This window comes from Agrilus planipennis, unplaced genomic scaffold (genome assembly GCF_000699045.2).
Source record: "Agrilus planipennis isolate EAB-ADULT unplaced genomic scaffold, Apla_2.0 scaffold25, whole genome shotgun sequence".
Taxonomy (NCBI): domain Eukaryota; kingdom Metazoa; phylum Arthropoda; class Insecta; order Coleoptera; family Buprestidae; genus Agrilus; species Agrilus planipennis.
In genome coordinates, this window is record NW_020439112.1 from 1,795,447 (window position 1) to 1,810,279 (window position 14,833).

The window sequence follows — 14,833 nt, forward strand, 5'->3', positions numbered from 1 at the left end:
ACTAACACTCGTATTTGGCTCAAAACTGAAAATTTTCATAAATTTCAACATTTGTATTAGGAGAGCATAAGTTGCATCGGGTCTTTTTCAAAAAACTTTTGAATTTTCCGTTACTTTTCGATTTCGATTTTCATTCATATACGTGGAGCTACCTTGAACGGAAAAACGTAAAAAACACCATAAATAGCCATTTTTGAACAAAAATAAAGCAAGCCACAGCTACTTCTTATCATTTATTAATCAATTATCCATATCAGTTATCATTTACTGGCGAATTAAGAAAAAAATTGTCCTAATGTTCGATTTCGGTTCCCAAAAATAACCCATGTATAGCTACCTGTCGATTGTTTGGGAACCGAAATAGAACTTCGGTCAAATATTTTAACTTAATTCATCGATAAATGATAACTGATGACATAAATTAAACAATAAATGATATGAAGAGCTCCCGCTTGCTTTATTTTTGCCAAGAAATTATTATTTATGGTGTTTTTTAAGTTTTTACGGTCAAAATCCACCTACGTATATGAACTAAAATCGAACTTTTGTTGAAAATTTTTGCAAAATTCATCAATAAATCACATCTATTATCAAAGATTATTCAATAAATGATCTAAATATGCTCTCGTTTGCTTCATTTTCGGTCTAAAGCGTCCCATGTTTAGGAATTAAAATCCCATATTTATTTAAATTTATTTATAAATCTGTAAAACGGTGGAAACCTGTAGTCTTGATTCTTGATAATGTTTGACTATTGGTCGTGAGATGTCGCTTTAGGTACGTTAAATACGAGAGACGTCCTACAATTCTTTAACTAAAATATCAGGGATAATCGAAAAGTTTTAACAGAAAATATTTAAATTGTCTTTTCGTTATTAAGTAAAATTTTCGAAGGGGTAGGTGGAATTAGGAAAGAAAAAACAGAATAATTATTGTACGGAAGCTGTGTAATTTCTTCATCGTTTTTTTATGACTGATAAAATAAAATGTGTTCAATAATACATTTACCGTTGCAAATTAATAGCATTTATAATAACAACAAAGTATGAAGACCAACAGATAGGTATTTTAAATAAAAATACATTAATACAGACAAAATATTTAAGGAACAACACATTCTAATGACTTATAAAAGTTAAAAAATAAAACACCTGTAAGAGAAAGACGAGGAAATCTATAAAATTTCAAGGAAAATACAATAAAAAGCATCACATTATTAATAAACTGCGACGTCATTATTATTTAAATGCAAGATTAGGGAGAAAAGAGCCCTCCAAACCCTCTGTGGCCTCCACATTGCCCCTTATATTTTGAAGGCGTTAACAAACAATTAATTTAATTTTAACAATTATACCAAGCAATCAATTTAGAAACGTTTTAAATAACAACCTGGCTTACGACTATACAAATATAAGTTTATGCAGTAAAAAACATACTACCTGTAAAAGAAAGATAAGAAAACAAATGAAATTTCAAGGAAAATACAATAAAAAGCAAAAAAAATGATTTCTTCATTCATCTTAAGAACTACCTCATTATCTGAAAGCAAATAGTGCTAATTAACAGGACTAACGGCAAACACTAATAGCTTTGGTAAAGAAGATCAGACAGATTTCGCCAAGGCAAGTTGGGCAGTCACCTATTATTCCTATTCCAGATAATCCACTGTACCCTGTCTGAAAATGAAGTAACTCGAACTGCCAATTGTTTCAGTAGTTGCCAAATTAATCTCCACTTGTTTTCTTCTCCCTGGTCCAATATTAACTGCATAATGTTGCAAAGTGAAGATGTCAAAAGTTTAGGTTGCTTCAGTAATATTCAAATTAACTGCAATTCCCTCTCATTTGTTGGTCAATCTATAGAAACAGACAAGAAAAAGTAATTTATAATCATTTTTAAAGCAAGAAAACAGCAATAATTAAAAGGGTCAATGAGGAAGTAATGTTAAAAACAGGGGACGGATGATGTTGTAGATAGACAATGTACATTTACAAGCAAAATTAACAGCTTTTATTTTGAAAAACTGTATATTAACGTTCTTTTTCCTATATCTTCTACCTGTCATATTAAAATAAATTATAAGTGAAGATAGTTTGTAATTTGTTCCAAATTGATTCGTTATTCTGCTCCTGCCATTTTTAAATAGTTGTCAATAAAATGTAAGTTACAAATATCCAAGAAATTGAAGTTTCTGAGACCTTGGTTATTATTTTTAATTGATACTGTTACTTACCAGTTCTCTGTCATAAATACTTTCTTTAGCAACAAGTCACTGTGTCCATACCCAATTAAGAAAAGGTACTTTCATGCTTTTTTTCAGGACTATAGGTACAGCTACTTTTTGGTGTAAATGAACCAATGCTCCGTATTTTAATGGCATCGAGAGTTATTATGTTTCTGTAAAATCTTAAGAAAAAGTATTCAGATATAATTAATTTAGGCTTTTTAGTAAATATAATGCACAATACAATGTTAAAGTAATGGCGAACCTTTGCCAATGTATCAAATAAATATACTTCATGTATGCTCACGTTAATTATATCACCCAAGAGAAAAGTTAACAGCTAGGACACCATAGTGCACAACTTGCTTTTTCGGTACCATCAAAATTAACACTTTTCCACTGTTATTTATTGCCAATCTGTAAAAACAGAGAAGAAAAACCATTAAACTGCACTATTAAACAATTAAAACATGAAATACAATGAAAGTATGCATCGAAATTTTAAACCAAGATGAACAAGGTCAATACAAAAGCCATAACATTCATAGAAGTCATAGATGCCTCAATTTATGCCATAGAAAAGAGATATCTCTAATCTAAGATTTATGCTAAGGTTTTATAGAAATTTGCGACCGATTTAAATAATGCACTGATTCAAACTTCACCAATTATTTGTGCGTCATTTGCGGGTTGTAAATATGTAAGTATCATAATTGTGCGTCCATTACTTTTGTTAAAAAAAAGAAAAATTGTTTCGGGTGCAGGTAGAAATTAAATATCAATTTATTCAAAAACAACTAAGATATGCAATTATTACTAATAAAGAATATTAAAGGTAAATTTTGATTACAATATTAAATTGGTCTTCATGCACAAATGATACGCAACATTTGGCGTCAATTGAATTATCATATCTTTAGTAGTTTTTGAATAAATTGACATTTAATTTCCACCTGCATCCCAAACAGTTTTCCTTTTTTTTAACAGAACTAATAAACGCACAATTATGGCACTTACATATTTAAAACCTGCAAATGACGCACAGTTTACTGATAAAGTTTAAATCAGAGGATTATTCATATCGGATGCCAGATTGAAAGGATTAACTGTAAAACCTGCGAATATATATCTCCAATCTATGATTATTAACGTTAATCTATAGTTAACTCCAATTAACTGGCCATATTGATTTCAGTTAAAGTTGTTTACTCAAACAGAGTACATCGGAAGAGACCGACGAGACTTCGAAACGTTATAAACGCAGTTTTTGGTGTTTTTGTTTTGTTTTATTTTGATAATTATGATTATTATTGAGTCAGAGACTTTAAGTAATTCGGACAGTAAGGGAACTTATTTATGTGGAAATCTTGAAGCAATGCCTGCCGTTATCGAAAACAATACTTCGTAAGTTTAATATGTTCCTTTTGTTATTAACAATGATTCCTACATTCATTTCTACCTTCAATTAAGTCCGCATTGTGCTATTTAATTGATTCAATTGCATGAATGACATGGTTAATGCGTTGCACAAATTTGGTGCAATGGAATTTTCCATCAACAGTTAACTGAAAAGTTACACACACGTACATGTATGTATAGTAAGATATTTCAAACCAATAGGAAGAATACGATAACACGACAGGGAATTAAATATTCCATTTTACGATCTATTGTGCGTTTGAATAATAATTCTTAGCTGCATTGTAAATGAAATTGAATTAGTTACATAATTGTTAGAATTAGATTATGTTTACATTTACACTAACCTACGCAAATTTATGCCAATTTGGCAATGCAATAAAATAACCCGAAAATTGGACAACGTTCACATACAGATACTACCGATTGTCTTTCTAGAAAAAATGCTCTCCAAATTGATGTAGTTATTCCGAAATTAGAAGAAATTGTCGTGTTTGCAACATTTGTATATGTTGAAAATTTAGCAATAAAATGTATAATCTATTTGTCTATGTACGTGTAAACAATTTTTGGATATTACTCGCTTAAATGGTAATTATTTATTATGGTCTATTTTAAAACGCCTTTAAGATTTGTCTTACCTACAGATTATTTTAAACCATATACTTATTTTATGCATTATGGGCGCTTATTTTGTGGTACCAATGTGATTTCATTCAAAATAATCAACTTTAAAAAGTAATAATCAGTGGAACGGATAACGGATGCGGCAAAGTATCGCTTAATTTTTTTAATTAAGTACGATAGTGGCATAGTAGTTTGTATGAAACGTAATTGTTTATGACTTGGTCCGTTTGAATACTTTTTGTAATGTGGTTTATGGGATTGAGCAGTAGACTATTCGACAGAAACCGAAGGTATTTTGCGTAGATTCTTTCAAATTGAAAACTTGTTATAATTCAGTTCGTAACTACGCGGTGATGGAAATTTAAAAAATGGAGTACAAGTTTGAAATACTTAAATTCCCTCTAAAACTTCTAATTAATTTTATTTTGGTTTTAGAAACGATTTTATGTTGAACAGTAAGCGTTCCGCCCTGAGTTCCGCAGCCTCCGACTGTTTTAATCAGTCTCTGGGCGCCGGGCCTCTGTGGTGGTCCTGATGTCTCCAAGGACGAACAGGAAGATGGTGGAGGCGGACCGCCACTATTAAGACTCACTTTCCGCACCGCACGCCAACCCTGGGACGCCGTGTTACGGGGGCGCACCTTGTTCGTAGCTCTGCCCCCTGACATGTTGCCGGAGGGCTCGAGAGAGGCGTTCGTTGCACTATTAGAAGCTGCCGAGGAACAACTTAAGTGCCATCACGTCGTTGTGGTAAGAGCTTTCACTTTATGAAATAATTCAAATCATATTCGAGATGTACATTTTTTTTTAATCAAAATTTACCGATAATAATACAACTGGCTCATGAGTTGTTTGCAAACAAAAACATGTTGGAGAAAAAATAGTACCTATGTAATTTATTTTTAAAGTGGACTTGGCATAAACAGTGTGAAAATAAAACAAATTTATGTGTTGTGTACATACACTACCACCAATTCGTTCAATATTTTTCAAAGAACTGATAAATTTTGAAACGTGATAAACGACCTTGAATCACATCCAATCTGTGAACTAGAGATAAGAGAGAGGTCGTGTAACCTTTGACGTCTTTACAAATATATTTACAAATAAATGTAGCACCGGACTTAACTTTGAAAACGGGAAAAGTTTCAAACAATGCCACAAATTATTTTTGTTATATTTTAACTTTACACTAGCATTGTTCTTTTTTGATAATTATTTTGTATTAGTTGTTAATTGTGTATGTTGTAAATTTAAGGTTTTTGGAAAAGATCGTGTAGACCGAGCCACACTGATTCGCACTTTTATGTTTTTGGGTTTCTCTATATTGTCACCAACGTCTCCACTTGTACCCCCATCGTTGGCCGCCAACAATGTCTGCATGTTGTACAATATCGAGTAATCGACCCCCAGCGAAGCCTCGATATTATTTCCCCTTTTAAATCTGCATTAGTTTTATAGGTTTAAGCACTTATACTACTATACTTATACAGTCGAACCTGGGTAAGCGAGAATTCAAGGGAATCACTTTAATTTTTCTCCAATGATTGTTATCGACTGAAACCAAATGTTGAGGATGAGTACCATGAGCAGGTAGCAAGAAGCGCACAAGTGTGCTGCAGATGTTTAGTAATTGCAAATAGTCTGGCGTACAGAGGTCTAGTGTAAGAAACTGTCACTTAAAGAAGTCTAGAATTGAAAAATGGCTCTCTCTAAAACAGGTACTTACACTGTCACTCACAGGTTTTCGAGGCTAAAAATGACCTGACTATTTTTGTCGCTTATAGAGTTTTCTCACTTATCCAGGTTCGACTAATAATTTTTAGGGATAGGATTTAATCGGTATGAACATCAACGTGGAAAAATTAATATTTCTTTTTTTTTTTTGTGTTTAAATAGACAATTTTCGACTAAGAAGGCAGCATGTTGCTTTGGTTAAATTCTTGAAAAAATTTTAAATTCCATTTTGCGACAAGATTATTCCTACCATAAATTTTATTTTATCTGGTCATAATATTGTTAGTTATCATGTTATAAGCTTTGATTATATAATTAGTGACCGTTACATATCTATTGCTATTAAAGTAATCTTGTTATTTACTAGTGTACCTAGTTATGTAAAGGCAAAAGCGGATTAAAACGGGAAATTACATATTATTCATCTTAACGATAATGTGAGTCTTAGTGCGGTGTCTTGCCTTCACCATTAATTAAATTAAAAAATATAAAAAAAAACATATAAAATCAGAAAAGACAAAAAAATTTTCATTGATTATATATATATAAATATCAAATATGAAAAATATCGGTAGTAGCAAGTGAAGGAAGAGAACTAAACTAATTGTTGCTAATGTCATCATTATTATTATTATTACTAATAGTTTCGATATTTTTTTGTGGTTTTGTGAATGTCAATGTTGTGTAAATATCAATATGAACCGTGTTTATTTTTAGAGGACTGTAATTAATGTTAGGGCCGATTTTCCACGTTTGTATGGTTTCAAGCAGCCTTTTTATTTTATTTCATCCATTCCACGTTCGTATTATTCTCTCACAACTACAGTTCTGTATATCACTTGTTCTATTAATAAAATATTAAACAAATAAATCCATGTCTAATTGTTATCGTGTGATAAAAATTTTTATATTTACGGAAGGATATTTGTCTGGTAAGTACATCCTCTTAGATAATTTTGTAGACATAAAATTAACGCGGTTCTGTTATATTCAAGCCGTATATATTCATTTTGTTAATTGTTTTTATCTAGAATGTCTTATGAAACGGCGTTAACTACTTAAATTAACCGTATGGTTTTAAAGTTATTGTTTATTAAATAAAAAAAAATGCTCCTTTACATTATGAAATAAAAATAAAAACTTACACTAATGAACTGTTTGCCCATTGCACTAACTCTGTTGGCAAATGAGGTACATTTTTTACAGCATCCATTATTTGGTCAGACGTCAAGTGCAGGCGAAAAGGTTGATAGTCCTTTTGTAACTTGAATGTCGTATTACTGCAGGGGGCAATTAATTCAATATTCTGAAAAGAAGGCGAGTATCGATCATTTATTCAATTTTACGATAATGTATTTGCCAATTGAAGCCCCCCCCCTGCTAGAATTAAATAATGTCTTCCGTATCATTTTGCATAACAAGAAATCTATGAAATAAAAGTACAAATGCAATTATAATTTTTAAACCGGCACATATAAATTATCTTATACAATTTATAACTTCTGAACAAGAACAAATTCTACCACATTATCGTTTAATAAATATTACTTTCTTCATACAAATAAGGTACAATTTAGGAAGCATTACTCTAATGAAAAGATTCTGTTTAAAAATTAATTGAAAAAATGTATTAACTAGTCTTCCTTACCTGTATATGTTCAAAGGCTTTCATAACAACAGGTCGTGGGACAGCTTGCACATTTGAATTAGCTCCTACAAATTTCATGTACCTTGTATATATCATTTCAAAATTAAATGCCTGATTATCATAAATTTCCACGTGATGCTTCATTGCAATAAGAAGACACAATTCCAATGCTGAAAGACTTCCCAAGATTGCAACTGTGTCATCTCTTTCAAATTCCTTCATTTGCTCTTGGAACATTTCTACCTTTAATTTAGGATTTTGTGGACTGAGTTGAGATACAACTGAAATCTAAAACAATATAGTGATTTCTAAGAAGTAATCTTGGTAAATTTAAAGTACTTTACCAATATGGTTTTTAAGCTTCTCTCTGTTAAATCGATATCCAATAGTCTTTGCATCAAGTTTTTAAAGTTCTTATCTTCAGTTATGACTAATAGATGATTATTCCAATTCTTTATAACATTTTTATTCAAACTTGTATCATTCTTACTAATTTGAAGATAATTTAGTATGCAATTTATTCTGTGGTCCAGGTTGTTTTCCATAAATATAAAAATCTGCCTGTGTGAAAATCTGGATTTTACGCGCTTTTCAAACAACTCAATTACATCTAAACGACATGTTATTCCTGTAATATGTAAATTATTTAATGTAATGTTCACAAACAAAACAAAGGCACTCACCCAATACACAGACTGAAGTTTGTGCATTTTGGGATATATCAAATAAATTATACAAGAGTGTTTGATTGTGATGCGCACAGAATAAGTCAAATTCTTCCAATATAAAAATCACACTTTTTGATATATCTTTTTTCCCTGCTTTAAGACATGCTAAAAGAAAAGCTAAATTCTCTGCAAAACTACCAAACACTTTCCCATCCACGGCATTATCAAGATTCATTTGTATTGTTATGCTTTTTAATGCTAACTTATCATCAGTGTGAATGAGGCCATTTAAACGTACCAGCAAACAATTCTCTTCAAAACTGATGTCATTTTGCAGTTCTTCTATAATGTTGTTTACCAACTATAAGAATGCTGAATTAATTACAAATGATAACAATATTGTAATTTTATTATATGGAAAGGTTTTTTAATATGTACATGATTAGGCCGACTATTCACAAATAAATAAATAGCAACTTACTGTTGTTTTCCCGGAGCCGCGTTGACCTATTAATAATGCCGAATTTGATTCGCCATTGTCAATAGATCTTTTTAATAATTCGAAAATGATTTTCCTTTCCTTTACATAACCTCCAATATCAATGCCTCTTAAAATTTTCTTTTTTAGCGCTTGTTTTATTTGCCTTCCACAATTTTCCATACCGACAACTACGTTTTCACAAACAGTTCATACTTAGAGCACTTTTTATGAGTAGTTAAAGTCTTTAACGAGAAATAGGTTGCTGTGTTTTGAATTTTTCGTTTACTACCGCTCGCAACCTTACGTTCTTCTTCTTCCTTTTCCACTTCTTCTTGATATTGTCCACATTTTGTCATTGAAGTAAAAAACAATTCAGCCATTTCTGGAACAAAAATAAGGTACTATGAGGTACAATTAATATGAACAACTTATACACATTGCTTAATCATTAAATATACTAGTTAGACACAATTTTTAACTTAAATTGGCCCTAATATTTTATTTTCAAGAATACTTCGTAATTATTTACTAAAGCTAACCTATCGTCCAGCTTATTAGTGCCTATGAGTACCTGTACCTTATATAAAGCTCTTGATCTAAATATACTTTTCGTGAATCATTTTGAATCTGTTATTAACAGAAAGCTTTAGAATTAAATTACGAGTTATTTTTTGAAATCANGATGAATTGTAATATCAATATACATAAGAAGGGTCGGAAAAATGAGAGAAAATGTGATAATTAATCATTTGGGTCACTATAGCCGGATATGATTTCTTGACGATCAGTCCTAATAAACGATATATCATTGTATCCAAACTTTCCTATAGAGAATTTAATATGAAAACCAAACTCAACTCTGCAATTATTTCATATTAAGCGGCTGGTCAATATAGGCGGAGTCATAATAAACGAATTCCACTGTATGTAGCTAGGAAAGTATTTTGTAATGGTTATTAACAGAAAGCTTTAGAATTAAATTACGAGTTATTTTTTGAAATCAGTTAATTAATTTGATTATAACTTTTCTGAAATGTTTTCTATTTATAAAAAGTAGAAAATATTAAGGATTATATGACAGTAAAATTCCTTTTACTATAATCTTCAATCTTGTGGATCAACACAGACGATATAAATTGACTTTGATTAGACAGATGCGTTTTCCTTCAATTAATGATCTTGTTGCTTGTTTACCTCTTTCAGGAGGATCACACATTTCAATTTCTCTTATCATCATTCATAAGAAAAATTAGTTTGCTCAACGGAAAAAGAACGTATTACAAGTTGATATACCCTTCCTTCATTAGTGTAACGACTCTTTCATCTCGTAATTTTTTTTAACTGAAATGTATATGATTTCAACGATATAAAAAAAAAAAGAAATCCGACCGTAAAAAGCTGTTCAACAATAAGCGATAAATAATGTTTTGTTTTTATTTAATTATAACAGTTGTAAGAACATTTAATAAAAGTAAGTATTGTCAGTAGAATATACTGGGTGATTTAACTAGTGCCGTATAAAAAAAATTGATTCCGAATTTTAAGATATTTAAGGTCTTCGTTTGTGGGTGAAATAAACCATAGGAGTCTTTTTTTTTCAATTTTTCTACTTATAATGCTGATCTCATACACTTCTTAAGTAATTCCTGGAAAAATTGGCAATCACTAAAAATATGGCCTTTTTTCGCTGAAGAAAATAGTTATTTTTGACATGTAATTGGTGACATGCGTTGGGAATTATGTTTGTCGGTTGGGGGTAATTTGTACTCCCTGAGTGGACTAAGACTACTGGTGACAATACAATACAATATAACAACCGTCAGACTATAATAATGTTTCTCCATATGGGGTATTTATTTCGAAATCGAAGGCTACTAAAAGCTGTTTCCACGAAAAAAATAAAATAATCGGTCGAATGCTTTTATAAAGAGCGCCTACATTTCATTAAACGAAAAAAAAAATGTATAAAAACTGTATTTGAAACATTTAGAGGATGAAGTTCAAATAAAATAAAAAATATCGCAAGCATCTATGTTTCTGTTACAACAGCAAATTTAATAAGGGTCAGTAGATAAATTTCGTAACGCTAATTACGAGGAGGGGAGAGTCCGATCGGGCAATACGTCCTGTTAGGCGGGGTAGAAATAGGGGGTCAATGTTTGCGTTACGTAACCTTTAATAATGCGTGCGTTACACAACGAAGCAGTAAGGGGGAGAGAGTCCAGATACACCTTTTGATTTATGAAGGTTTTTTAATTAAGAGACATATTTAGTAGCAGAAACAGGAGTAAAGGAAGGTAGAGGAAAATATATATTAGATTGCTATTCGTAAATACAGTAGAACCCGCTTATAATGACGAAGGGAAAGGACAAACACGTCATACTAAGCGGGCGTCATAGAAAGCTAGTGTTGCCCAAATTCAGTCTTGGTCTTGCAGTCTTGGTCTTGTTCTTGCGTTTTTGCAAGACCAAGACCAAGAACAAGACCGCGTATTTTTAGCAAGACCAAGACCAAGACTGACCGTGCAAGACTTGAGCAAGAACAAGACATAGCCTGCAAGACTCTTGCGTCTTGCAGCTAGGACTTAGCGCTATTTCACTGAGTAGTTAGGTGTAACAGTTCGGTGTATAGGTAGGTACGCTTAGGAATTCTATGAGACGCAAAAAACTGTATCAAAGAATATGAAAAACTGGACCTATGCGCATTACGACTAATACCATAAACATAGCGAATAAAAAAATTATTAAAATCAAACTGAGTGCATGCATAGTTATGTTTTAACCATCGGCACTTTGATAATGCGGCATCAAAGGTTTTGTACTTACTTCTCAAAGAAATTTGCCGCTTTTCGGAAGTACATGGTTATGATACACGCGCCGGCGGCTTCTTTTGAAATCTAAAACAATCGTTGCCGCCACGCCGAAATCATAACATTTGACACTATTTGATTGCCGCCATAGGGTGTAGGTATACTCATGCAAAATAATTTCGAATTTTTTTACACGCTTTATATTATTGTTTGATTTGCGGCGGCATCCTTATCATAGAGCCGGCACGTGGCGAGGCGGCGCGGTAGAAAGCAAGGATCATAAATGTTTATTAAGAAACAGTTACTTCCATGGAAAACGACATATAGGTCAGTTGATTTTTCGAATTTCTTATCAAATCTTCAGTTATTTATTAATCTGCTTGATCTTTACTATGGCTATATTCATTCAAGCTCACAATGTTCCAATTCTAATACGTTTTTCTAGGATTTAAAGTAAACTTTAATAAATAGTAATAGACTAATAGGTAATTGCAAGACTTGCAAGACTCTTGCTGCAAGACCAAGACCAAGACCAAGACTGGGAGCGCAAGACCAAGACCAAGACCAAGACCAGGTGTATTGGCGCAAGACCAAGACCAAGACTGGCTAAGTCTCGTCTTGTTCTTGCGTTTGGGCAACACTATAGAAAGCAAAGTCTTAGAAAATAAACAACATTCTATTTCGGTTAGTTATTTAGTTTAATAGAGAGAAAAACTACAAATTGTATATAATTGTTAACAGAAAAAGAAAAAGAACGATGAATTGTAATATCAATATACATAAGAAGGGTCGGAAAAATGAGAGAAAATGTGATAATTAATCATTTGGGTCACTATAGCCGGATATGATTTCTTGACGATCAGTCCTAATAAACGATATATCATTGTATCCAAACTTTCCTATAGAGAATTTAATATGAAAACCAAACTCAACTCTGCAATTATTTCATATTAAGCGGCTGGTCAATATAGGCGGAGTCATAATAAACGAATTCCACTGTATGTAGCTAGGAAAGTGTGTTGTAATGAGGGTTAAAAATATTGTTAAAATATATGAAAGAACGAAGTGTATTTTTGGGATAAAGATATAGACATCAACATTACTTACAGGGGTGGTTTAAGAAATCTAAAGAGGGAAAACCAAAATAAATCAAGGTTTAAATAAAAATATCATTACAAACTGAAAAGAAAAAATGCCAACAAAACAATGTATCGTTTGTATGATCGGTGAATTTTTTGCCTTAACTGTATATGTGCAGAAAAAACAAAAACACTAAAAACGTTCTTAATGACATTGTTTATAGGTAAGGCAAAAAGTTTACTAAACATGGAAGTTACACGCTTGTGTGTCTATGAAGTGAATGTTTTTTTTTCAAGCACATTTATCTGAAAATATCACCTGCTTGTTTGAAAACTGTTCTAAATAGAGATCGGCCGTCTATCCGGTTTGGATCCGGTATCTGGCGGATCCGACACCTTTTTTTTAGGATCTGGTAGGATACCGGATAATGATAGCGGTGACGGGTAATTATATTTATAAGGCTCGTAGTCTCGTTTCAACGGTTTTAATTCAGTCTCCGTTCCGTTAATGATCCGCTAACCAAGAATTAAAATTACACTGGTTTAGTGTTTAAACTACATTTTAATTTTTTTTTTTTGGTGTTTAATAGAAAGCCCGCCAAAACTGATCGTGAAACATCGTGAAACATAAATCATTAACCGTAGTGATTTTGCTCCGGTCGATTATCCGCCACAGCTAATGCTGGGTACTCGGTTATCCGGTGTATCTTTAGTTCTAAATGAATCGAATTTTTAAAAACTTTTGAATGACACGTAACAAAAGCCTTCAGTTGCATTTATTGAATACACTTCCAACATAATTAAAAAAGAACTTTGGATTTGAACCCCGCCTCCGTAGCTACGGCACTCAGTACAATTGCAGTTTCAGGAAATATTTTCATTTTCACTTATTGACCCTATTTGTGTAGCATGGAAAATGAACACTCTGTAGATAATTATCTAAAATGTTGAATGAAAATCCCACTTCCGTCTACCTACTTAACGAAAGATTATTGACTTGTGCAGACTAAAATTACTTAATAATGGTAGACAAATAGTTTTCGCAGTCGTTGTAATATAGAAGCAATTTTCCACGTATGTATGCATGGAACTGAAAAGAGGTCGATGACGGTAAAAACTTTCAACCAACAGACAACTAAAAAAGATTTTTCGCAATTGCACACTTGTTTTGATCAACAAAAAAGTGTTTGTCTGGATTAAAGTTGTTCACATGTTAATAAACCGAGTTCTTTTTAAAAATGTCTCAAAATAATTTCTCTAATTGGTAAAAAACAGCTCAATTGCCTGACTTTCAAAATACAGGTAGTCAATAAAATAGAATTTTATGTATATATATTGTACATCTCATTTTATGTTTGTACCTAGAAGTTATGAAAAGGCCATAATCAAAAAATCATAATTAAAAAATTAAAAAACAAAATACTTTTAACCATCGAAAATAATTTTTAGTACTTAAGGTACCCTAATTTTGATAATAAACTAGGAACTTTTAAAGAAACGACTTCAGACAATGTGGCAAAAGGTAATAAAAAAACAATTACATTTTGAAGCAAAAAATAATTGTAGGTACCTCCTGTATGCGTAGTTTTGTAATTTATTGTCTCCCATTAAGTGATGAAGTTTGTAAAAATTCAATTTGTAATACCTTTAGTTTTTCCTTTTCGCAAAGATCCAAAAAGAATTTAAGTAAAATTATCCTTAACAATAAAGAGAAATGTAAATAAATCTGACGTTTATAAAATTAATTATAAGAATTGCCAGAATAATTGATTAAAAAGGGAGCGAAATTATGAATCATTTCCTTCGATTTCCCAAAAACACTTTTTCGTAAAAAAAAAACACATACCACCTTATGACACCCCGCCGTGCTTTTTTATTAAACATATTTAAAACGGCTTGAACCACTGCAATGAGCGAAAGGACTGAAATTTATGATTTTCTTTGGATTTCCCAAAAACACCTTTTCGGCGAAATACAGTAGAATCCGCTTATAATGACATCGAAGAGAAATGACAAACACGTCATACTAAGCGGGCGTCATACAAAGCATAGTCTTAGAAAATAAACAACTTTCTATTTTAATTAGTTATTTAGTTTAATAGAGAGAAAAACTACAAATTGTATATATTTATTAACAGAAA

At 31.7% G+C, this 14,833-nt stretch overlaps 2 protein-coding genes across 2 annotated transcripts in view; one reads left to right on the forward strand and one right to left on the reverse strand.

Moving 5' to 3' along the window:
• Window positions 1–4,513: 4,513 nt before the first annotated feature.
• On the forward strand, window positions 4,514–6,877 carry LOC108738209 (ornithine decarboxylase antizyme 1). Its single transcript, XM_018471506.2, has 3 exons — window positions 4,514–4,535; window positions 4,745–5,019; window positions 5,528–6,877. Exons 1-3 carry the CDS (start codon window positions 4,514–4,516, stop codon window positions 5,669–5,671), a joined length of 441 nt encoding a protein of 146 aa, XP_018327008.2. The 3' UTR covers window positions 5,672–6,877.
• Window positions 6,878–7,078: 201 nt separating this feature from the next.
• The window catches only part of LOC108738533 (origin recognition complex subunit 4), a 49,703-nt gene continuing 41,948 nt past the window's right edge, over window positions 7,079–14,833 (reverse strand). Inside the window, exons 2-6 of the mRNA XM_025977601.1 lie at window positions 8,804–9,185; window positions 8,338–8,683; window positions 7,999–8,282; window positions 7,655–7,942; window positions 7,079–7,312 (exon numbers count right to left, since the gene is read on the reverse strand). Of these exons, the coding sequence (XP_025833386.1) occupies window positions 7,148–7,312; window positions 7,655–7,942; window positions 7,999–8,282; window positions 8,338–8,683; window positions 8,804–8,983 (1,263 nt within the window). The 5' untranslated portion in view covers window positions 8,984–9,185 and the 3' untranslated portion in view covers window positions 7,079–7,147. The remainder of the gene's footprint in view (window positions 7,313–7,654; window positions 7,943–7,998; window positions 8,283–8,337; window positions 8,684–8,803; window positions 9,186–14,833) is intronic.

Excerpts from the sequence above, each read along its gene's own strand:
- LOC108738209 (XM_018471506.2), top strand. The coding sequence starts at position 4,514 with ATGTGGTTTATGGGATTGAGCA. Across the intron at positions 4,536-4,744 it reads GTGGTTTATGGGATTGAGCA|TTCCGCAGCCTCCGACTGTT; the intron begins GTAGACTATTCG and ends TTCCGCCCTGAG. Across the intron at positions 5,020-5,527 it reads AGTGCCATCACGTCGTTGTG|GTTTTTGGAAAAGATCGTGT; the intron begins GTAAGAGCTTTC and ends TGTAAATTTAAG.